Source organism: Rosa rugosa, chromosome 1, assembly GCF_958449725.1.
Source record: "Rosa rugosa chromosome 1, drRosRugo1.1, whole genome shotgun sequence".
In the NCBI taxonomy this organism is placed as follows: domain Eukaryota; kingdom Viridiplantae; phylum Streptophyta; class Magnoliopsida; order Rosales; family Rosaceae; genus Rosa; species Rosa rugosa.
This window is the reverse complement of record NC_084820.1, coordinates 71580717-71603952: the sequence shown is the minus strand read 5'-3', so window position 1 is coordinate 71603952 and position 23236 is coordinate 71580717. Positions and strand designations below refer to the sequence as shown.

The 23236-nt window shown below is 38.1% G+C and overlaps 4 protein-coding genes, 1 non-coding gene and 1 pseudogene across 7 annotated transcripts; all 6 read right to left on the bottom strand.

Moving 5' to 3' along the window:
• Window positions 1-181: 181 nt before the first annotated feature.
• Window positions 182-2218, bottom strand: LOC133726680 (cystinosin homolog). Its single transcript, XM_062154276.1, has 8 exons — window positions 2100-2218; window positions 1854-1986; window positions 1447-1536; window positions 1227-1351; window positions 1047-1089; window positions 831-948; window positions 662-711; window positions 182-546 (listed from the first exon to the last, which is right to left on the bottom strand). Exons 1-8 carry the CDS (start codon window positions 2216-2218, stop codon window positions 382-384), a joined length of 843 nt encoding a protein of 280 aa, XP_062010260.1. The 3' UTR covers window positions 182-381.
• Window positions 2219-3692: 1474 nt separating this feature from the next.
• Window positions 3693-5040, bottom strand: LOC133734510 (uncharacterized; annotated as a pseudogene).
• Window positions 5041-7282: 2242 nt separating this feature from the next.
• Window positions 7283-8200, bottom strand: LOC133726681 (uncharacterized). Its single transcript, XM_062154277.1, has one exon. The coding sequence runs from the start codon at window positions 8142-8144 to the stop codon at window positions 7578-7580; it is 567 nt and encodes a 188-aa protein (XP_062010261.1). The 5' UTR covers window positions 8145-8200; the 3' UTR covers window positions 7283-7577.
• Window positions 8201-8495: 295 nt separating this feature from the next.
• Window positions 8496-8567, bottom strand: TRNAE-UUC (transfer RNA glutamic acid (anticodon UUC)). Its single transcript has one exon. It is a non-coding gene; the product is annotated as a tRNA-Glu (tRNA).
• Window positions 8568-9023: 456 nt separating this feature from the next.
• LOC133726683 (cystinosin homolog) lies at window positions 9024-10991 on the bottom strand. 2 transcript variants are annotated; one of them, XM_062154279.1, is made up of 6 exons: window positions 10734-10991; window positions 10484-10616; window positions 9949-9991; window positions 9634-9751; window positions 9494-9543; window positions 9024-9378 (listed from the first exon to the last, which is right to left on the bottom strand). In XM_062154279.1, the coding sequence occupies exons 2-6, from the start codon at window positions 10495-10497 to the stop codon at window positions 9229-9231; spliced, it is 375 nt and encodes a 124-aa protein (XP_062010263.1). In that variant the 5' UTR covers window positions 10498-10616; window positions 10734-10991; the 3' UTR covers window positions 9024-9228. The 2 variants fall into 2 exon arrangements, with proteins under 2 accessions (XP_062010263.1, XP_062010262.1); XM_062154278.1 differs by lacking the exons at window positions 10484-10616; window positions 10734-10991 and having other exon boundaries at window positions 9949-10099.
• A 138-nt stretch (window positions 10992-11129) lies between these two features.
• Window positions 11130-22323, bottom strand: LOC133726679 (uncharacterized). Of its 2 annotated transcripts, none has more exons than XM_062154275.1 (2): window positions 21798-22320; window positions 11130-13687 (listed from the first exon to the last, which is right to left on the bottom strand). In XM_062154275.1, exon 2 carries the CDS (start codon window positions 13641-13643, stop codon window positions 12348-12350), a length of 1296 nt encoding a protein of 431 aa, XP_062010259.1. In that variant the 5' UTR covers window positions 13644-13687; window positions 21798-22320; the 3' UTR covers window positions 11130-12347. The 2 variants fall into 2 exon arrangements, 1 of the variants encoding a protein (XP_062010259.1); XR_009854903.1 differs by lacking the exon at window positions 11130-13687 and adding an exon at window positions 21130-21613 and having other exon boundaries at window positions 21798-22323.
• Between the last annotated feature and the right edge of the window lie 913 nt (window positions 22324-23236).

Genomic DNA, 23236 nt, shown 5'->3' with positions numbered 1-23236 from the left:
TACTATGTATGGAGGATGACAAAGAACACAACTCGAGTTTTCTCCAACCTTATCTATCTTGCGATATGCAATTTCACATGCATTCTCCATTATATATCAACCATATCCCTGTATTAGCCACTAGGAATCATTCAAGTCTTAACCCTCTTTTATATCTTTTATAATAGTCAAGGGTCTCTAGATAAGCCCAGGAGAACCAGGAAAGAAAAAAGACTACTACATCAACACAGTCACAAACTCACAACTCCAGCACAATATCAAGTTATGAGCAGTTTGATCAGATGAGCAAAGTTCTGTAAAACCAATTGGAAGTTCATAAAAGTAGTCGTACAAACTAATTAGTAATCGACCACTTTGTCGGTGAACCAAGCAAGCAAAGGTTCATACATTCCCCGGAGGTGCTGGGTAATGATGATCAGGAGATTTGCCAATAGGCCCTGTTCTTTCCTCACTGGTACTGCTGTTGGGGGGTATCTGCTGTGCTTTCTTGGCAGGATACAGCAGGAAATGTTGACACATGAATAGAAGGTCGAAGAATATCGAGACCTGAAAACATATGAGGCAAATGTACCATCAATTTGATGATAACCAATTCAATTTCAGAGAAGAAAAGGTAGAACAAAATTTGAGAAAATGGATTATAGAAACAAAATGTTTATACCAAAGCGAGAAGTGTCTTCCCTATATTTCCATAGAAGTTCACCCAAGAATCTGAAGAAGGGCCACAAAACTATATTATTAACAAATTTAAAATGAAGGATATGAATATTGTATGATAAAGTTGCTATCATTTGGTCAAGGAATAGATGACGATTGGTGGATGAACATACGTTGATCTATAGACTGCACAGCCATTTGTGCATAACTTGTGAGGCCTCCGGTAAAATCAAGTAAAATATTGCCAATGCTGAACCCATCTGTGCTCTTCCGCATGAAGTTCATGATTGCCTGTATATGATATCATTTTGATCGAAACGGTCATTATCAATTCTAATGCATTAGTCCCCATAATATGAGCAGTAAGAGAGTTCCAAGTCAATACTGACCTGGGGAATGTATTTGATGACTGTCATACATACTTGAATTAGGCTGCAATATTTCACATGCAATGAAGGAAAACCATCGATGATTAGCAAGAGAAAATGAAGGGTTGATCACAATGTATTAAACACAAAGTTAAGGATCAAGTATATTGTTCAAAAAATTATATAATGTATCTTAATTACTTGAAAACGGAAATGAACCAAAGCCAAGAGTGGTTTGACAAAGCTATGAAAAAGCAAACCGCACCACCTAGCCACACAGCAACAACGATTCCAATGGAAATTTTCGACAGCTTCTGATTTCCACGCTGCATGTATATGTCAAATATGAAACACTTGGGTGAAAAAATCATAAACTTGGAAAATAATAATCAGATGGATCAAAACTAAAGTAGAGAATTACTTCATAGACTGCAATTTGAATCAGGGTCAGTGCAGTCAATAAAACAGCATGAGTAGAGAATGCAACATCATTCGCTGCCACAGGTATCATCTGCATATATACACAACACATTGAGAAAATGTCGATCAGCTATCTAGCTTGATAATAAACTATAGTCCCCATTCATTTTCAACTCATCAGATCCTAAATCAATTGGCAATAGGTGATCAAGAGATCTGAAATTAATATGTCAGCATGCAATCGATCCTTACATTTTATGATGTGAGACTCTACAATCTCCAACATTATACCTTGTTAACAAAGAACACGACCTGACTTAGGAATGAAAAAGATCATATAACATTATGTATTTGGGAAAAAAAAAAATTCTAAATTTATATAGCTAGAATATGGGGCTGCAAAACAACCTGTTTGGAGCCATACTTGTGGAAGTACTGCTTCTGAACTGCGGAGCTAAAGTAGAGAGTCGCATTGTAAATCAGATATGAAGAATGCTTTGTCAAATTCAGTACCATGAAATCGAAGTTCAACCCCACAACACTAATACCACCAAACAGAACAAAAAAATTGCGTTAAAATTAAAACTAGATAGCAAGCTATAACCAAAAGTTATTTTGTATATCCGATACACCATTTTGAAATAAACAAGCTACCTTTTCCTCCGGAAATTCAAAATGACTTGAGGGTAGAAGCTGATGGACCAAGACACGAAAGCTATCCATCCCAGAACTTCGTATGTCACTTCCATCGGAGTTGAATTCCACGATGCCATATCTCTGATTCTCTGATCAGTCTGTGAAATATACACCTTCTTGGATGAGAGGTGAGTGCTTTTCTTCTAGCTCTCACTATATATTATATAAGCTTTGGTATAACCGATCCTTTTCCTCACACTATAGATTATATCAGCTTTGGTCACTGACCCTTTTCCGGTTGTGGTTTATGAATCATTCAAATAATGTTGCAAGTGATTGTTGGTTTTCTCTGACATGTTTTGGCCTCTACTGTAACTGCATCTGTTTGAAGTAAATAGCCTTAATTAAAAGGTAGCATTTTTGCAACTCCCCAGAAAAATCTAGCTAAGCACTTCGCATTAGAGATTGAGTTGCAGGGTTTAAGGGTATGTTTTGTGAATGAAATAAAGGCGATTTCCTAGAGCAGGTTCATTCAGTTCCTCATAAATACTGACCTATCTTCTTGTGCTGTATGACTAGGCTATTCCTAAACACTATGATTTGGAGGGGTTTACGAATTGAGGTCATTTCCAAGTCCATATTCATTCAGTTAAATACTTTGCATATTTGTCATTCATTCATTTTGGTGAACCATTGGCGTGTGGATAATCCCATGAGGTAGATTGGGCGATCCCACGTATGCCTTGGTCATCAAATCAACAAATTTCTGTCACCGGATTTCAGATGAGAGAGTTAATATGGGGATTTCAGATGAGAGACTTGTGAAATTGTCATTTGGGTGAGACCATAAGTTGGTGCTTGGTAGCGGTAATTGTGGGATTCGGAAGTGATCGTTATTAGCAATTAGCATTACCAATTATGAATCCAGAATTCTTGCAAGAGTATTTTCGGACTCTTTCCTCTACTCCATTTTGTTAAGAAATTAAAAAGAAAATTTTGTTGCGATCTTATTCTTGGAAAATGATTAAGTGAGAAGGCTAGGTCATGTCACATGACACATATATATAACTCACCAAACACAAGAAACACAACATTTTATTTCTTTGTTTTCGTTGGACGCAATACAATGGATTATTTCATAATCTTAAAATTAAAGTTAGATTCCAATTTTCTAAATGGGGTATATGATAAGTTGGACGAGCCATGTAACAAGAACGTTACATGGAACTACTTTCCAAATTTTTAGCTAGCTCTCTCATCTCACAGTTTGAGACTCTCAGTAGTTAGTTGTCCAAAGAAGCTGGTTTAGTGTGCTGTTTGGAATGTATACCATCATTATCCTCAACTTTATCCATCCCATTCAATAGGTTATAGCAAGATATATACATATCATGACATTGCCCTCAGGATTGGCTCAATGAGGTGGATGCTGTCTTGCGACCTAAGAGATACACGAAATCCACAAGCTGAAGAAAGAGTCTAAACTCGTCCAGACGTCCAGTAATCCTGGATTCACACAATGGTGGATGAATTGGTAATGCTAATCGCTAATAACGATAATTTCTGACTCATAATTTCCACTATCAAGCACCGACTTATGATATCACAGATTTATTTTGGTATATCACTTTCCTGTTCGGATTTAACCTCTTCCTTTTTCTTCACGACTTGCTGAATGCCTTCTTGGTACCCATGGATAAAACTTCTAAGAGCATCCCTATATGCAGAAGCTCTTGTCATGTAGATCCTTTGCAGAGCAGGTTTTAACGTCTACATTCCTCCTCCAGCAGCCACAGCTGTTAATTTTTAAACATATATATACTTCGTTTACAAGATGAAATCAGAAAATCCATTAAGTTTTTATCACAAAAGAGTGGTTTGCAGCACATAACCTCGAAATATGATTTCTAATAAAATTTTTACAGATACAGGCAATAGACATATTAAAGCAAGTCCATGTACAAAAAGTTCCAGCCAGATAGAACTGGATTGCAACATAAGCACCCTCCTTTATGTCATCATTCTTGCCATATCTGTTGCTCATACTAGTTTACTTCATCCTCCAGTCTCTAACCTAACTCTCATACAATCAGGGTAAGGCAACATAAATAGAAATGATTTGAACTTTTGAAGTCGTTTGGATATACAATTCACACTGACTGCTCTAAGCATCAACAGTACCTTTCTAATCTATAGTGCTCAAGTACTTGGAAGCAGAATTGGCACAACTAATATTTGACAGGTTAGATTCATTAAGAAGAAGCACTAAATGATTATATTTGTGTTAACATGAGTCACTGTATGCCATGACAATCATTTGACTCAAATCAATAATAGAGAAGGCCAATAAGATATCTTAGGCATCAATAGTCCTATATATGCAGGCATGATATAAAACAAGTAGATCAGAGAAAACTAAACCAAGTAGAACATAGGTTTTAACAAATTAGATGATACCTTATCAATTGAAGTCAATGAGTGACAATGACAATCTTATGAGATTGTTTGATGTACGTGGCACCATAATGGTGACATTACTTACCAAGATCCTCTAACGTTGAGGGTTCCATGTCTTTAGTTGTGCTTCTTGCTCCACTAGGTTCATTCTCACTCTCTTCATCCTTCTTATAATCATTAGGTTGCAGTTCAGGATCAATATCACGTACTCAGATGGCAGCATAAAGCCTAGAACATACAAACTTATAATAACAGTACATTCCAAAATTAAATCAAATAAAATGAAATCAAAGGGACCTATGAAGTGCCCAGTTTATAGATATTTAAATCAAATGGGTATGGAGATGAACAATTTATATAATGAGAATGAAAGAATGGCGTAGCAAGAAGCGGTCATGCCAGGTGATATAAGGAGGGTCCGGCAGTGATGATGGAAATGTGATCGCTTTCGATCATAACGAATGTAATCCCGCACTTTCCTATACACCACCCTGACCTTCATTTGTGAGATGTTGTTTAGTTATCTCAATATATAGGTGCTAGCGACTGATAATTGAACCTGAATCATATGCATGGCGTTGCTACACTGGTACATTTCCAATCAGGGGGGTATGCAGGCATGCAGCTCTAAGAACCATCTAATGCAGAAATAATGACACAGAAACTGTCGACTCACCATCACCGAAAGGCTTAACGTACCAGGAGCATATCTTAAGAGCTGGATAAACTAAATAAACTTTCTAGCAAAATTGTGGCATTTCCAAGACAATATTTACAAACATAAACATGCATCCATCTAGTAAGAAATAACTCTTTTTAAATCAAACCAATATGTTATACCCTTTCGTACAAATATGAGATTTCAGTCTATATGATATGAGGTCGTATTAGGAGACTCCGCAGACAGGGTGGACTGGATGAGGTCAGTCGGACTTTGGACGAACACGATGGGGGATCTGGTTTGCTCTAGCGATGGCTTATATAGTGTGACTTTGAGAGGTTTTTATTACGGTTTAGGTATTTTGGACTGCTTGGGTCTTTTTAGCTTTCGTTTTTTTTTTTTTATTTATTTATTTATTTTTTTTTAGAGTTTTTGAATAGAATGTTCATCATATCATTAGATGACCCACCATAAAATGGCCAGAGACTACAAATACTTAAGATTGAAAAAAGAAAAACTCTAATTCCTATCTAAGCACTGCAACTCATTACAAGACAAATTAAGCTCACTTTTTAAAGCGAACCTATACACAAAGACTAACTCCGTGTCTTCTAGGGCAAAATCATCAACTAGCATTCTATCCGCCGGCACGCGATTGTGGTACAAAGCAGAAATCTACTTCTCAGCAAACTAATGGGAGCCAAATCATCATCCATAAGCCGTTTTCCAGTATAATTCAAGATAATTACCAATTTCACCGGAATCATGATCTAAGTTAAACTGGCACCCACACTCGCACTCGGTCCTGAGACCTCCACCACTCGACACTGAAAACCAGACGCCCACGACCCTCGACGAGGTGCCTCGCTGGTACTACAATGCTCGGGAAGACTCCGCCACCATGCTCTGCTCAGAAACTCTAGGAACGGGCTCTTCTTTAGAAATTCATATTATACTTAATCGTTCATGTGACGAGAATTAATATTTTTGGGATAAAATGCTAAGTTATTTGGACAATGAGTGAGACTTATTTAGATTTTGTGCTTATCTTGGTTAGTAAAATATGAGACAGGTGTATAAAATGAGAAAAATAAGTATGCGTGTTATTCGAACATTTCATGTAATAGTTCATTGAAAAATTCGCTTGGTTCAGTTTTCTCTGATCTACTTTTTTTATATCATGCCCAGAATATAGGACTATTGATGCCCAAGATATCTCATTGGCCTTTTCTGTTACTGATTCGAGTCAAATGACTGTCATGGAATGCATGGACTCATGTTAACACAAATAATAGTCATTTAATGCTTCTTCTTAATGAATCTAACCTGTCAAATATATAGTTGTGCCAATTATGCTTCCAAGTACTTGAGCACTAGTAAGAGTGAATTGTATGTCTATGAAAGATAGAAAATGGAGGATGAAGTAAACTAGTATGAGCAACGGATACGGCAAGAATGATGGCATAAAGGAGGGTACTTTTGTTGCATTGATAAAAACTAAATAGATTTTCTGATTTCATCTTGCTAACGGAGTATATGTTTAAAAATTAACAGCCGTACGTGGCTGCTAGAGGAGGAATGGAGACATCAAAGCCTGCTCTGCAGCGGAGGCCGGTACGTGACAAAAGCTTCTGCATATAGGGATGCTCTTAAAAGTTCTATCCATGGGTACCAAGAAGGCATTCGGCAGGTGGTGGAGAAAAAGTACTCTAAATCCGAACAGGAAAGTGATATCCCAAAATTAACAATACCAACTTGTCACACAAGTTGTTGACGCGGATACTAGCTCAAGAACTTGTGTTCACTGTATCTCATTTGTTGTACATTAGATTCATTCCATTTGATCAATAGGTTACATATAACCGATTGATATATACATACCATGACATTGCCCTCAGTATTGGCTCAATGAGGTGGATCATGGATCGATGCTGACCCTTATGATGTTGAGATACACAAAATCCACAAGCAATAATTATATACCAATTAAGAAACTTGCACCCTTTTTATTTGGTCAATGCACCAAGAAACTTGTTATCAAGGGCATTACCAACCCAACAAGGACTCAGATGGAGGATAAAAATTGAAGGAAAATTCTCCAGGCCAGCTTTTTATTACCTGGGAATTTCTGTATTATTCATGAAAATCATATATTACAAGACCGCATTAATCCTCTTTTCCCTTATAGTAAGAGTATTATCCACAGCCCTGTATTAGCAGCTAAACAAAACAGAAAGCAAATGGTTCCATAAACAGAGCTTTCTAGCTTCCCCTTCTTATAATGTTCAAAGCTTCTCTATATCCAAATTAGGCCGAAGCAACAAGAACACCTTGTTCAAGCAAAGAGAAAAAGGATGCGTTGACTAACTTGATCCACATCAAGTTAAAGGCACTAGGCACCAACCTCCATCTTCCTCAATTTGATAATCAAACATATTATCCACATTATAGAAACCCATCACCTCTTCTGACTCTTCACCGTTACTTCCCTTTTCATCAACATCATCGAAATCCACCTTCGATTCATTATCATCGATTTCATCATCCTCATCGTCACTATCACCATGGTAATCACTAGACAAATTATCCAAAATTCCCGTGGCGGACGATCCAGAAAAATTAAATCCGGATCGTCCGTCCACAACACGCCATGTGACCAACCTGTGATTCGCCAAAACGTCGCTTGACTTGAGCTTTTGGTTCCCTTTGGTCTTGTCCTTGGACTTACTAGCCGGGTGGATGTGACACTCGGTGCACCTAGGCTTGGAGCACTTGCTCGTGTATTTGGAGTGGTTGTTGGGCTTGTTGGGCACTTTGGTGAACAACCCAGCCGTGGGGAGTGAGTCGAACTTGTTGACGTGTCGGGTCTCGGGCCTCGGGTTCAATACGGTAGGTAGAACCCGATATGTCCGGACCATTCCGTGTTGGCGACCCTCTCTCTTCATTGTTTTGAGCTAAATGGGAGCTGAAAATTGAGTTGTGAGGTAAAGAAGTGGATGTGCCTCTTGTTTTATAGTAATGCTTTTGGGATTGCAAGCTTGGTGAGCACGGCGTTAGGTAGGTTCTAATTCGTGTGGAACAAGCACAAGCAAATAATGATTGACAACTCATTTAGATAAACCAATCGATTTCTTTCCATTTCTTTTATATGTCAACGTTTTGGCAATTGCCTTTAGTTTCCTTCTTTTTTTGAGGAAGTTGAGTATGAGATTGGATGAGCTTTGTTTATAAAATTTGATCTGAAGTAGTTTTGGGTTAACACGTTTTGAGGGGGAAAAAATGGAACATTAAAAAAGTTCCATTGCCGGGAATCGAACCCGGGTCTCCTGGGTGAAAGCCAGATATCCTAACCGCTGGACGACAATGGATTTGTTGTCAATGGTCACGTACATAATATTTATAACAGCTATCTCTTACGTTCCGACTTAGAAAAATCATGAAAAAATTCGAGTGAGTTCAAAAGGTGCTTAAGATTCATGATTTCAGGATGGGAAGATTTTGAGGTAAAAATAAGAAAATGTCATTTTGATAAAAAAAATAATAATAATAAAAAGTGTGCTGTTCACAGTTTTGGTGAAAAATCATGTTGTTGAAGAGATTTTTTTTTTTTTTTTTTTGGGTTTTCCTTTTTTTTTCCCTGAGAAAGTCTAGATTCCAAGCCCATAGTTATATAAGCAACCCCTTGTGACAGAGAAAAATTATAGCCTTCGCCAGTGTTCTTGAATTCATGAGACTTCAGTCACGTTGCAGCTTTTTATTTCTGATGAATGGTAAGCAAATTATAACCCATTTCACTGTTCAGAAATGATGTACAAATATTTCAATTGCTTTGGAATAATACTTCTGCATAACTTTCAATACTTTCAATCCAAATAAGCGTTTGTTGTTTCTGTACAGAATCTAAAACATCCTCTGGCCAAAGTACATGAACATATACATATAACTATGTAGTTGACTAATTCCTATCCTACATAAATGATGCATGCTAATATCAGTACATGTATCTTATCTATTGAGCAACCAGAGGCTTCATACATTTTCAGATACTGGGTCATCAGGCGACTTAACGAGTGGCTCCGCGCTCTCCTCCTTGCTTATTTTAGAAGAGATTGTTGCTCCCTTGGCAGGATACAGTATGAAATGCTGACCCATGAAGAGAAGGTCAAAGAAGATTGATATCTGAAAATATAGAAACCAAAATGTATAAGCATTGATCACCAGAGCTAGTTGACTAACTCAAGTTGAGACAGCAGCATACAATAAGAAATTTTGGGGTTTAGTTATGAATTCATACCAAAGACAGCAGTGTCTTCCCTATATTTCCATAAAAGTTCACCCAAGAACCTGGAAAAGGGGCACAAGTTAAAAACAGATTAAGCATAAAGAATATGACCAAATTGTAATTCTCATTTGGTTGAGGAAGAGATCGCAAACCTTGATCTATGGACTGCACGCCCATTTGTGCATAATTTGCCACCCCTCCAGAAAAGTCGAGTAAAATGTTGCCAATGCTAAACCCAACTGTGCTCTTGTGCGTGAAGTTGAAGATTGCCTGGATTGCGAAATTACTTGTTAATAAAGACATTCTGTGAACATATACAGGTTCGTTCGGCAGTAACAATAACTCTATTCAAAAACACCCACTGGATACAGTTTTGTAACAGTCAAAATGCAAAGATTGCTTTAGAGTTACTAGGTCAATGAATTGAGAACAGCAACATGAACAATGAAAGGAGAGTCAATACTGACCTGAGGAATATATTTGATGGCTGTCATAAAAACTTGAATTGAGCTGCAAACATACATAAGTCGATTGATGTTAGAAAGGGAACATATCATAGATACAATTTCTAGAGCTGATTGTGACCACACCAACAAACAAAAGAAAGTTGTCTACTCTTTAACAAGTGAACTTCATGTACAGTAAGCAGAAACGGGAAGGAACAAAAAAAGGGAAAGTATTCTCAAAGCATAAGCATATGAGAGAGATTCTAATTTGTAAAAAGAGGAGCCGACTGAAAATGCCCTAAAGCATTGAATAGAAAACGCAACATCATTCGCTGCTACCGGTATCATCTGCATTCATCCCACATACAACAGCAATGAGTACTTCTAGTTCTAATAAATCTCCGACATTCGAAATCTAGTTTCATCATTTAGATTTCCAATTCCACAAAACAACTACTAAGTACTAACCAACCAAAACATTCTGTAATAATGTAAATTTAGACACGAAAGATCAAAGCTTTAGCTACTATTGATCACCAAACCAAGGTTAACAAACCTCTCCGAGTCCATATTTCTCCAAGTACTGTTTTTGAACGGCGGAGCTGAAGTAGAGAGTGGCGTTGTAAATGAGATACGACGAGTGCTTGGTCAAATTCAGTAGCACGAAATCGAAGTTCAACCCAATAACACTGAAACCCAGAAAACAAAACCAATCAGAATCGTTAAAGATTGAATCTTGGAATCGAGTTGATGTAAAAATCGATGTGAGTGAAATTCTGAAGAAGAAAATGAATGAAACTTTTTACCTTTTTCTGCGAAAGTTTAAGATGACTTGTGGGTAAAAGCTGATGGACCATGAAATGAAAGCCAACCAACCCAAAACTTCGTATGTGATTTCGAGTGGGACTGAATTCCAAGACGCCATTTTTGATTTCTCTCTGCAAATTTGGAAGTCCCACCCTGCCGGAATGAGAGGTTGAAGAAGAAGATTTTTTAAGAACCCCGGGGGGGGGGGTTGGTGACGTGTCCGGGCTGTGATTGGCGCCTTTTCCTTGAAGTTTTGGCTTGTTGGTTTGTAATTTTGTATGGGTAGAGGTGATGGCCAGTTCAGCAGTCTGCAGTTCCAGGGTTTTGTGAATGAGGCCGTTTTCATGGCCACATGCATTGAGTTTCTTATAAAAGGCTTGATTTTTTCAGATGGATAATGGATATGAAGGCTTTTTTTTTTTTTTTTTTTTGAAAGGGATATGAAGGCTTTATTTAGTCATGGTTTTTAATTTATAAAAGGCGCCAATGGCATCATCCTATATCTCATCAAACAAATTACTCATTCCGTCTGTCTTTACATTTTTTTTGACAAATAATCAGATAGATTTCATTAATACGGTAAGGCCAAAATGACCATTACATATCCTTCCGCTACCATGTACAGATAGTCAAGAAGTTGTGATGTAAACACCACGGTGATACACAGGCTAGATCATTCGTTAAACAATTCATGCTCACTTAGAAAAATGGGCTATTTCCCGTTTGCCCAGAAATCTAACGTATTATGCCCATTTGCACAAGTACTAAGGTATCTTACTATTCTCTTAGGAAAAGACTAAAAGAGACAGTATCCTATAGGATCCTGTGTTTCTGATTCAACTGTTATCCTTATAAATTTCCTTTTAAGCTTTCTGAAAGAAAACAAATCTAGCCTTCAACATGCCTAAGTTTTTCACCTAACGGCTCCCTGCCTAGCGGTTACTTTAACAGGCGGAATCACTGCTGCTTGTCTTAATCATGAGCAAAAATTTGGTTTCGTTTAAATAACAGGAGAATTTAAAACTTCAGATCAAAGTAGGATTCACGTATGAAAGAGAGAGGTTTCAACAGGATGCATGAAAGAAACTTAAAGATAATGATAGCTAGATAGAGATAGCTAATGTTAATTGGATAAAACAGATGGGCATCTGATATTATTAATTCAAATAGAATACATGCATAAAGTTCAGAGCCTCAGTCTCAGGTAAACAGTCAAGACTGTTTAGTTATCCATAAGACTAAGTAAAGTACTTACTTGAAATTAAAAGCACACTGATTCACACTGTGAAGAGAAAATCACACTGCAACTATGGCTTTCTTACTTCTTGAGTGAAGACTCTTCTACTCAATTTTCTGATGCCCTACAAATGAAACTCAAGCTCTTTATATAGAGAGCGGAACTCAAACTAGAATTCAAAACATAACAATGTACAGGATAACTCCGTGATCTTCTGCTTTTCTGAGTGCTCCTGATGATGGAGGTCGGACAGGGAAAAGCAAAAGCTTTTGGGTGAAATGTTTTTCACCTTCTTTTTTTCTGAAAACCAAAAGTATCTTTTGAAAAAAAGGAACAGTTGCTTTTTTGTTTTGATGCTTTTTTCTTTCATCAGCTGCTACATGTTGTCATCAGTCTCTGAGTGGTGGCCAAAGACAAATGAGTTATTGTCAGTTTGTGCCATCCTTACTGTTGTAGCATTATCTTCTACGTCTGTGTCAACATACATTTTGTAGTGGTTGTCGTTTTCAAGTTTGTCCATCCACTGTATGCATGCCATTGTTGAGTCTATCTCTTTTCTGGTGAGAGATAGGAATAGGTCACTGCTGACTACGTCAGGATGATCGTAAGCAGTGATAATAATCTTCTCTCCTGCTGCCAGGAAGGTATTGCTGAGGTCTTCGGAGATGATCTTCTTTATGTATTCTAGAGCCATGGCCTTCATCCATGGGATGCTAGAGTTTGGTTGGCCATTATACCCAACACAGGCAGGTTGCAGATATTGTCTTGAAATAATTCTCACATAGTGATATGGAGCAATATATTCAACCTCACCATTTGCTTGTTGTATCCATTCTGGAGGAGTGGATCTAAACTTCAGACGAAGCGTACAGTCTGTTCTTCTAACATTCTTGACTGTATTGACGATGATGGGGGGCAAGCCTTTTAGATCATCATTAGTTTTGGTCCATAGATTATGGACAAAACCATTTTCAACAAGCCAAAGCTTGTGTTCTTGTGGATGTTCACTTTGAACATTTACCAGGTATCTTCCAACATATGGTCCCGCTATGATAAAGAGGGTTGGAGGAACAAGGTCTTCTGAATTGTGCCTTCCTATTATATGGTGGAATTTATGCCAGTCTGTTTCAGTGAGTGCCATGATAGGGACCCTAGCACTTTCAGGATCTTCTAGGAAGTGAATTTTTTCTTTCTTGACAGCACTCTGCTGTAATTCTTCGAACTGTGGTCTTGCGTTCTCATATAGTTCTTCAGCTAATGCAAAGAGAGCTGGAAACATTAGCCCACTGCTTCTTTCCTGAAAGGCAAATAGAAGATTATCCAGAATTGCCTTCTGGTGGTAAGCTAATCTCCTACCAGTTCTGAACACAGAAGTATCAAAAGTCCAAAGTTCATAATTGAAAACATTTATTACTCCAGTTGGAGTAGGTTTGCTTTTTGGCAAAGCAACAGCCGTCAACGGTCTTGATGAGCCTTTACCGTCTGCCGTTTGAGACGGGCTAGTCAATCCTTTACCCTGGGATTGATCAGTTGTGGCTAAGCCTTTTGGACTTAGCAGGAATCTCTTGAGGATTTTTTCTTTGGGATCCTCATTGGTTTCATGTTCTTTCCCAGCTCTTCTGCTTCTGGGATTGCGACCTTCGTCGTCGTCATCATTTCTTTTGCTGAACATGGCTAATTCTCTTGTTAAGGCGTCTGGAAGATAGTTCTTGTTTCCTGCAATTAATTCGACAACATAATCATATTGGTTAAGGAATAATTGCCAGTTAGCTAGTCTTCCTCTATCAGCAGCTTTATCAAGTTTGAAAATTTTGAAATTCTTCACTCTGGCACAATCGGTGCGGACAGTAAAGGGTTTTCCAAGGAAAGCTGGAGAATTTAAAATTGTTTTCTTGACAGCCAAAATTTCTTTTTCCCCTGTGGGATAATTCAGTTCTGCAGGGCTGAACTTGCCACTACAAAATTTACAGATCTTTTCAATGTTAGTTCCAGGCGTTTTTGCCAGAACAACACCGGACCAGTAATTATCACTCGCATCTGTTTGGAGGATAATTTCATCATTCTCTTCTGGTTGTTGAAGAGGAGGGAGGTTTTTGCAGAGATTTTTTATCTGCTTCATAATTTTCTCATCGTCTTCTGTGAAGTTCCATTTTCTTTTAGAACTTGTTTTAGGAGATAACATTGCTGTTAACCCTGATATTTTTGGGATAAAATCTCTCCCATAATTTATGACACCAAGGAATCTCTCTAGACTCTTAGCATCAGGAATTCTATCTGGGAATTTCCAGATCTTCTCAAGGATATGAGGTTGGAGTTTTATTACTCCATTTTTAATATTTATTCCTAGGAAATCAACTTCATCAAGGATAAAGAAGATTTTCTTTTCACCTAGGATGATTCCATGCTGAACTATCAGCTTTACAACCTCATGGAGGTGTTTCATATGTTCTTCTCTGGTTTTGGAGAAGACCAGAATGTCATCTATGTAGACGACGCAAAACTCCGCAACATGTTTGAAGATATTATCCATTTTTCTCTGGAAGATTGAGGGAGCTTGCTTTAAGCCAAAAGGCATTACTAACCATTCGTAATGTCCTTGTGGTGTTCCAAATGCAGTGAGAGGTATACTCTCAGGATGCATTTTGACCTGCCAGAAACCAGACTTTGCATCGAATTTCGAAAAGACTTTGGCTCCTCTGAGCTGATTGATCAGTACTCTTACTTGAGCAATTTGATAACCGTCTTTGACAGTCTTCTTGTTGACATCTCTATAGTCAATCACCATTCTAGCTTTTCCTCTTATAGTTTCTGCATGATTTCTCACGTAGAAGGCTGGAGCATGATGAGGGCTAGTGGAAGGTTGAATTAATCTCTTGTTCAGGAGATCTTCAATATCTTTTCTGAATTCTTTTTGGTCTTCCTCTTTATAGTGAGGAATAGCTTTGACATGACAGATGGTATTCATGTCATACAATCTTAATTCACAGACCACTGGGTCTTTTTCCCAAAACTTCTGAGGGTCTACATCGATGTTTTGCTCGAGTAGTTTCTTGATTTTCTCAAGAGTGGGAATTTTCTGAGACTCAAGCTTATTCTGAAAGTGCTTGAGGTTATGCTCATGAATGAAACTAGCTTCTTCTTCTTCACTAGTTTCTTCTTCTTCTTCTTCAGAAGATTCTTCAACAAGTAATTCTTCTTGTTGTTTGATTTGGAGTATGGGTTCGAATTTGGGTTTGTAGGGGGTAAGATCACCACTATTCTGTTGCGATCTCTGATATTGGGTAGTAAAGTTTGGACCCACAATACTTTTGGCCTGAATAAGCCTATCAGCCCAGAACACCCGTTCTCCCTTTCTGAAGCCGATTGCTTCTTCATCCTGAATAAATCTCTGTTGGAGAATGAAATCATTACCCAACAAGAAATCTGCGCCTTGGCCTTCAGATTGCCAGACGTTATGGATGGTAAATGTTCCTCCACCAATGGTGATATGAACATTTTTTGCTACTTTATTCATGGTGAGATGGCTTCCATCAAAAGTAACACCAGTAGCTGTTTTCTTTTCTTCTTTCCAGAGATTCTCTGGAATTGCAAATCTTTTTGCAACTGTAAATCCTGATCCATTATCTACAAAGGCATGTAGATGATATTTTTTGTGATCAGGAAATTTTAGTCCAATCTCTATGTAGTTGCTGTATCTACTAGTAGAGACGACTTTCGATTGTTGAAGCTCATTTTCTTGAGCTTGTTCCTTTGGAATGAATGGTTTACATTCTTCTGGAACAATTTCTGGTGGTTCAACCAGTTCAAAATTTAAATTTTCATCGGTTTTTTCTTCTTTGATGATTTCTTCCTTTATTTTTGAGGAAGATGGTTCCATAATTTCGTGGAACAAAGTTTCTACTTCTTTCTCTTTTTGTTCAGAGAAATATTCTTCATATTCTTGTTCAACTAGTTGGCTGACTAGACCATTCTTGGTTTTTCTTCTTGCTTCAGCTATGAAGCATTCTTTGTGATAAGTCTTTTTTGACTCTTCACAAAACATAGGGAGACCATTCTTTTCGTGACAAAAACAGAAGTCACAAACGAATGTACCAGGGTTCACCTGATAAGAAGACATTAAGGATTCTGTCTTGTTTTCTTCCCAATTTTTGATTTTTAAAACATTCATTTGTCTGGACTCGAAGTACTCTACTTCAGAATCTGTCTCAGACTCGGATGAACCTTCTTCTTCAGACCAGGCAGAGTAAACTGACCTGTCGTCTTCTTCATCATCAGAATAGGCTATTTCGTAGCCTTTCATGTTGGCAGTTTCTACTATATGCTCATATTCTTCAAAGAGAGCTTTAGTAGATCTTTTACTCTTTTCCGGGCATTCATTGGCATAGTGTCCTTCAGCTTTACATAACCAACATCTGCAAGCTTTCTTGCTGGGTTGTTGTTTTTTATGCTGATGATTATTCTTCTTTTTCTTGAAGAATTTCTTTTTTGGATCTTCATCCTGTTGTTTCTTGTAATTGGAACTTTTCTTGAATTTCCAATCTTTTCTTTGATTACTCTTTTTGAATTTTTTAGAGTAATATTTTCCTTTCTTCTTTCTGTAGAACTTGGATTCATGACATCCCCAGTTGGTTGGCACATCCACTATTCCATAACAGAAATTTTCAACTCCTTTGAGTTGTTTCTTCGCCATCTTAGCTCTAAGATTGGCTTTACATTGTTCTTTCAGTAATTGCCGGATTCTGTCGGCAATCCCTCCAACTGAAAATCTTTCAATTGGTTTTTCTGCTATGCTTTCTCGCACAGCTGTTCTCCATGGTTCAGGGAGTTTTCTGTGCAACAGGTTGACTAGATCAGTGCTTTCTAGTTCACCAATTGTACAGTAATATTCTTGAAATTCATTCAAGTATTCTTCAAAATATCTCATGTCACAAATTTTGAGAGCATAGATATTTGATTTAGCCGTTTCTCTGGCCTTTTCACTCATATTAGCAGAATCTCCACAGAACTGATCGTACAGGGGTACTGCAAAATCATACGGAGATTTTGAAGCTTTGATATCTTCTAGCCATTCTTTTCCTCTGGCTGTTTCTTTGAAAGAGAAATAATATTTCTTAGCTACCCCTGTGAGAGTAGTTTCAAAGTACATCTGAAGATCAGGAGCTTCGAATTTTCCAAAGGTGAGAGCAGATGCCATCATCAGGCTGTCTACCCATTGGTCAAGAGTTTTTCTCTTGTCTAGAGTTTTGTCTAAATCTAACCAAATACCAAAATTGGTTATTGGTACTCTGGGTATCTTGTCCTCTGGGACAAATCTTTGAGAATTTCTTTCTCCATCTCTGCCCGTAGGGGCCTTCTGTATAGGGAGTTTCACCTTTCCTTTTTCTCTGGTGATGGAAGTTTTGGAGCTTTCTCCTTCTTCCATTTCAACATCCTGATAGGGAAGGAGTTTTCTTTCCTTTCCTGGATTGAAATTTTTCATTTCCTCGATTAGTTTTTCTAATCTTTCTGGATTTTCACAGAATTCTGCTTCTTCATAAAGATCATAGAGCTTTTGTGCTCTAAGCATATTAACTGGTCTGTTCAGATCAGCTTCTAGGTCTTCTTCAGTAATTGGCTCTTCAGTAGTGGTTTTTGTGCCACTAGTACTAGCTTCTCTAGTGCTATAGCTTCTTCTGAGAAGATTTTTGTTTATCCTGATATTTTCAGGACAGACATCACTTTTTCTGTGATTGTCAAAATTTAGACTGATTTCTCCAGTCTTTCTGCTTTCATAAATTTTTGCTTTTGCACTTTCTGCTGGTAGCTTCGGACCAGATAATTTCCATTCAATAGGAAACGTTACTTCATCCCAAGTAACCTTGTGGATTTGTTGTGAATGGTTCTTCTGACTGGTGAGGAATCCAGTAGTAAGACCAGGGATGTTTGATATCCTTGTCTTTGGCTCTACTGTGGTACTCATCAGTTTATAGTATATCCTGTATACTATTGCCAGTTCTTGCATATCATTTTTCATAGATAGGCCATCTGTCTTGACTCTCAGTCGGAGACAGTGAGCTGCATCTTTCAAGCTGGTAGAGAAGTTGGGGAAGCAATTGAAATATGCCACCTGGTTGCATAGAGATGCTTCAAGGGTTCCCAAAAGACTAGCTTGAAAATCTTCCAGTCTATTGTCTTGTAAGACACATAGAACTGAACAGTTTATGCATTCTCGAGCTAAAAGTTTTATGCCTACTTGGACTGCTCCAATATGCATAAATTGATAATTTTTTGCTTTTGCTCTGGCAACTTCCGCAGGAGTGATCAGTAAAAGATCGGTTTCTCCTGTTGTAGAGGGGGTTGTAAATTCCAGTAATTTGAAATGATGGCTATCCATCAGGTCAAATGTTCCCCTTTTGTATATTTGTTTGAAATCTAGCTTTGGAATTGAGGCGTTTTTTACCTCATGCTCGATTTCATTGTATTCAAATTCTTCAGCATTTAGGAGTTGTACTCCTTTCTTTTTCCCGAAGATGCTCATCATGTTAACATCTCGAGTTTCTTTCGGCTTTTCATACCGAATACTAGTAGAACTAGTTGAAGGATCCAGAAAAATCAAGTTTGGAACAGGATTCTCTGGTCTTTCTAATGGTTTGAATCCATTAGCTTTCTTTTTTACTGTAGGCACTTTCTTGTCCTTCAGTATAGTTTTCATAGAATCCAGCGTTTTTTGCTGTTCAGTGATTTTTCTACTAACACTTGTTAGCTTTTCTTCTTCCGTTTTTGGAAGATCTTTGATATAATCCAGTTTGTTTTCCAGTTTTTCTAACTGGTGGATTATAATAGGAATTTGTTCTAGATGATCTTGACATCTAGCAATTTCTTTTTGCAGGATCTGATATTTTTCATCAGAAGATTTTAATAGAGAATTCAGTCTCTCTATTATTAAATCAGACATTGTCCCCATCGGGGTTTCCCCTGCTGAGCTATTTTTACAAGCTCTGATACCAGTAATTTGCGGATCTAACCAATACTCAGATAATCAAGAGGTTTTTGTTCCTCTCCCAGAATATATAAAAGATTTTCAATATCTTCTTCTAATTTATAAATTCTGGTTTGAAGTCTATAGATAATATCCCAGTAGTTGGGAGTTTCTCTATTAAGACTTTCTCTATATTCTTTCAATTTTCTCAATTTTTCTTTTTCTTTATATAATTCTTTGCTTGTATTTCTGCAGATAGCATTTAACTCAAGTCTGTCGACAATCGAAATAGTGAATAGTAAAACGGACTGTTCACCTTTGAACTAGAGGATGAAGTTTAGCGATTGTATTTATTTAAACAAATAATTTCAAGATGGGCCCACACGTTTCATCAAAACAGAAAAATAATATAAAAATTCTTTAAATAGACAGATAGAGAATGAGGAAGGGTATTGACGGTAGAGGTTTTAGAAAAGATGGGTAGGTGAGAATAAAGAGAACAAAGACTTGGGTAAAGGAGAAGAAAAATAATACACTGGGGTGTATGTGAAGTATTTTGTCAGAAATGGGGTGTATGAGCATTAACCCTAGAAAAATTATATGGTATATTAATTTATCAATATATTAAATAGACTAACTTGACTTGATCTCAAATTAATCTACTTCTGTATCGAGCAAATTTACCTAATGTATCGGTACATTAACATATCATAAAAAAAAACCCTCAAACTTAGCTATTTTTACAAATTCGGGTATCCACTAACTTAAAAAAGTATGATGAGTGGTGTGATTAAAGTCGAGCACATTCAAGTTGTTTGGCTTCAATTTTGCTGCAGCTGGTCAACAGTCGGGTGCGGTCGTGGAAGTGCCAGCACCGTCGGGTGCGGTTGTCGGGGATGTCCATTGACCTGACTTCTTTCAAGTGATTGTAGACGAGGAGAGCACCAACCTCGTCGCAGGGGTCTTTGTGCCTCGTGATGAGGACTTTTGCTTAGTTTCTTTAATATCACACAATCGATACTCGACGTCGTAGATCGAGTAGAGCGAAAATCATTGGGAAGTGGGGAGAACTTGCTAAAGCGTGACTTTAGCTTGGCTGGTTTGCGAGGGCGTTACCCTTGCTTGGCTGGTTCCGTAACCGTTGTGGTCGCGGTACTACAGTCGGCTCCCGAGGAGACTAGGACCGAAGCACGTTGACAGAATGTTTGGTGGCACTGACAGTCGGCTCCTGAGGATTCTGAAACTGGAGTGTGGTCACCGGTAAGAGAATGAGAGGGGTTGCTCTGGAGAGGCTTGGATAATCTTAGAGATTGTTGTTGATGAATTGTGTGTTGTGTTGTTTCATTTTAGCCTCTATATATAGGCTACCATGCCAAAGTGGTTGGCCTTAAACAAATCATGATAATGGAGCACTAATGGAGATAATATTGGAGCACTAAATGGAGATGAAAATGATGAGTTTTGGAGTGGTTTTGAGTCACTTTCTGCTCCTTTATTCCTTCCATTATATCTCCACCAAGAATTCAGAATGAGCCTTCGACTTCTTCATATCAAATGATCCACCATGAGTGTAGATCATTCTGGAAAAATTTCAGAGCTTACTTCCATATGGTTGGGCCGGAAACGCTGCTGGACTCCTTACAGGTCCGGTTTTCCAGTTTTGTCTTTCAGAAAATTGGACTGATTGTTTGAAGGTCTTCCACTCCAAACTAGCTCTTGCACTATTCATAAGAAATGCTCCTTGGGATGTCTAGAATGAATCTGAAAAGTTTTAGCTTATTTGGATTTCGTTTGGTTAGTCTGCCGCCCCTCCTTAGGAGCTAAAACTTTCCAGATTCATTCTAGACATCCCAATAATCATTTCTTATGAACAGTGCAAGAGCTAGTTTGGAGTGGAAAACCTTCATTTCCTTGGTCCAGTTTTCTGAAAGACAAAACTGGAAAACCAGACCTGCAAGGAGTCTAGCGGCATTTCCGGCCCAACCACATGAAAGTAAGCTCTGAAATTTTACCAGAATGATCTACACTCATGGTGGATCATTTCATATGAAGAAGTCGAAGACCCATTCTGAGTTCTTGATGGAGATATAATTGAAGGAATAAAGGAGCAGAAAGTGACTCAAAATCATTCCAAAACTCATCATTTTCAATCTCACTTAGTGCTCCACTATCTCCAATTAGTGCTCATAGTGCTCCACCATCTTCAATAAGTGCTCATAGTGCTCCATCATCTTCAATAAGTGCTCCACTATCATTTGTTTAAGGCCAACCACTTTGGCATGGTAGCCTATAAATAGAGGTTACAATGAAACAACAACACACAATTCATCAACAACAATCTCTAAGATTATCCAAGCCTCTCTAGAGCAACCCCTCTCCTTCTCTTACCGGTAGTCACACTCCAGTCCTAGTCTTCTCAGGAGCCGACTGTCAGTGCCACCAAACCCTCCAGCCAAGCTAAAGTCACGCTTTAGCAAGTTCTCCTCACTTCCCAGTGGTTCTCGCTCTGCTCGATCTACGACATCAAGTATCGATTGTGATTTTAAAGAAGCTAAGCAAAAGTCCTCATCACGAGGCACAAAGACCCCTACGACGAGGTTGGTGCTCTCCTCGTCTACAATCACTTGAAAGAAGTCAGGTCAAGGGACACCCCCGACGACTGCACCTGAACGGTGCTGGCACGCCTACACAAGAAAAGAGACTGTTGACCAGCTCAAGAAAAACTGGAGCCAAACAGTATCCATTGAACTATTTAAGCTCAAGAATCTAGTGCGCAACAACATTTGCTTGATTAACAATTTCAACCTGAGAGGTAATAATGTAAATAAACGAACATTAAAAGTAGGGCGGGAAAAATAAATTACCAACCTCTCCGAAACCGTACTTTTCAAAGTACTATTTCTGAACGGCGGAGCTGAAGTAAAGAGTGGCGTTGTAAGTGAGATACGACGAGTGTTTCGTCCAATTCAGCACCACAAAATCGATGCTCAGCCCCACAACACTAATCAGCATCAGTACGCCGCCGCCGTGAACAACCACTTCAAATTAATATGAATTATCGGAATTGAAGTGAAGGAAATGATCACATACATACGTGCCTTTTTCGACGGAAATTCAAGAACACTTGAGGGTAGAAGCCGACGGCCCAAAACGTGAAAGTCAACCACCCCAGAACTGTGTATGTGATCTCCGGCGGAATCGAATTCCACGACGCCATCATTGTCTGAATATTCAAGTTCCGATCGGTTCTCACGATCACTCGGCGGAAATCCCAGGGAAATGGGAATCTTGAATTTCTTTACAGAGAGAAGAGAAGATGAAGGAGGACTTGTTTGCGTGCGTTAAATATCTGTGTTGCGGTTTCTGATTGGCGCCATTCAGGTGGGCTCACAGTGACGACGTGGCCTTCTTCTCATTGTTGATTTATTTTCCACAAAGTCGGTTATATTTCTATTTCATGAGGGTACGTTTATGAATAGAGGGCATTACGTAGCCATCTTCATTTTTCAGTTCTTTATAGATATGATGTCCTTCTGCATAATTGCATAAACGTTAATTTTAGTAATGATTTTAATTTGGAAAAGACCAATGAGAGAGATGTCATGCCAAATTGCCAATCTCGGAGCTGACCCGCCTTGCGTTTTTCATATAGTTTTTAGTACGTCAAACCAAATGTAAGATCTTTCATTCTCTTAATCAACATGTGGGTTGTAATTTTTTTTTACCTCCGGCCTCAACGTACCTAGTTGACTAGTCCCAATACAGTGCAATAGGTTCAACGTATGTCTTGGATTGCGGCCTAGGACATGCGTTTGTTAGTAGTAGCTTCATTTTCTGCAAACTATAATCGTGGTCAAGAATACCGTTATGACTATAATAAGCAGCTCAGAGCAGACGATCACATCAACCATCTCTAAGAACTTAAAATCATGGATCATCATCTCTAGGAATATGCATGCTCCAAACATATTTGATGGTTCAAGATTTTCAGTAGATGCATTGTATTGATCACTTAATAGATTCTAACCATTTCACATTATCAACCTAATGTCATATTCATCTAGATAGAAAAATACATATTTGACCGTAAAATCAACTTTTATAACAATATTGAGTATTTGGTGAAAAATCACATATAATCCTAACCAATTGATTTGATTCCAAGAGCCTAAACGGTCGTCCAATGACATCTAGTTGAAGTTACGTACAATGGTATCTAGTAGCTCTATTTCGGCAACCCGATTATTGCATTTCCGGTTACTCATGTGTGAGTATAATGCCATTGACCCTCTAAATAATGATCTTTA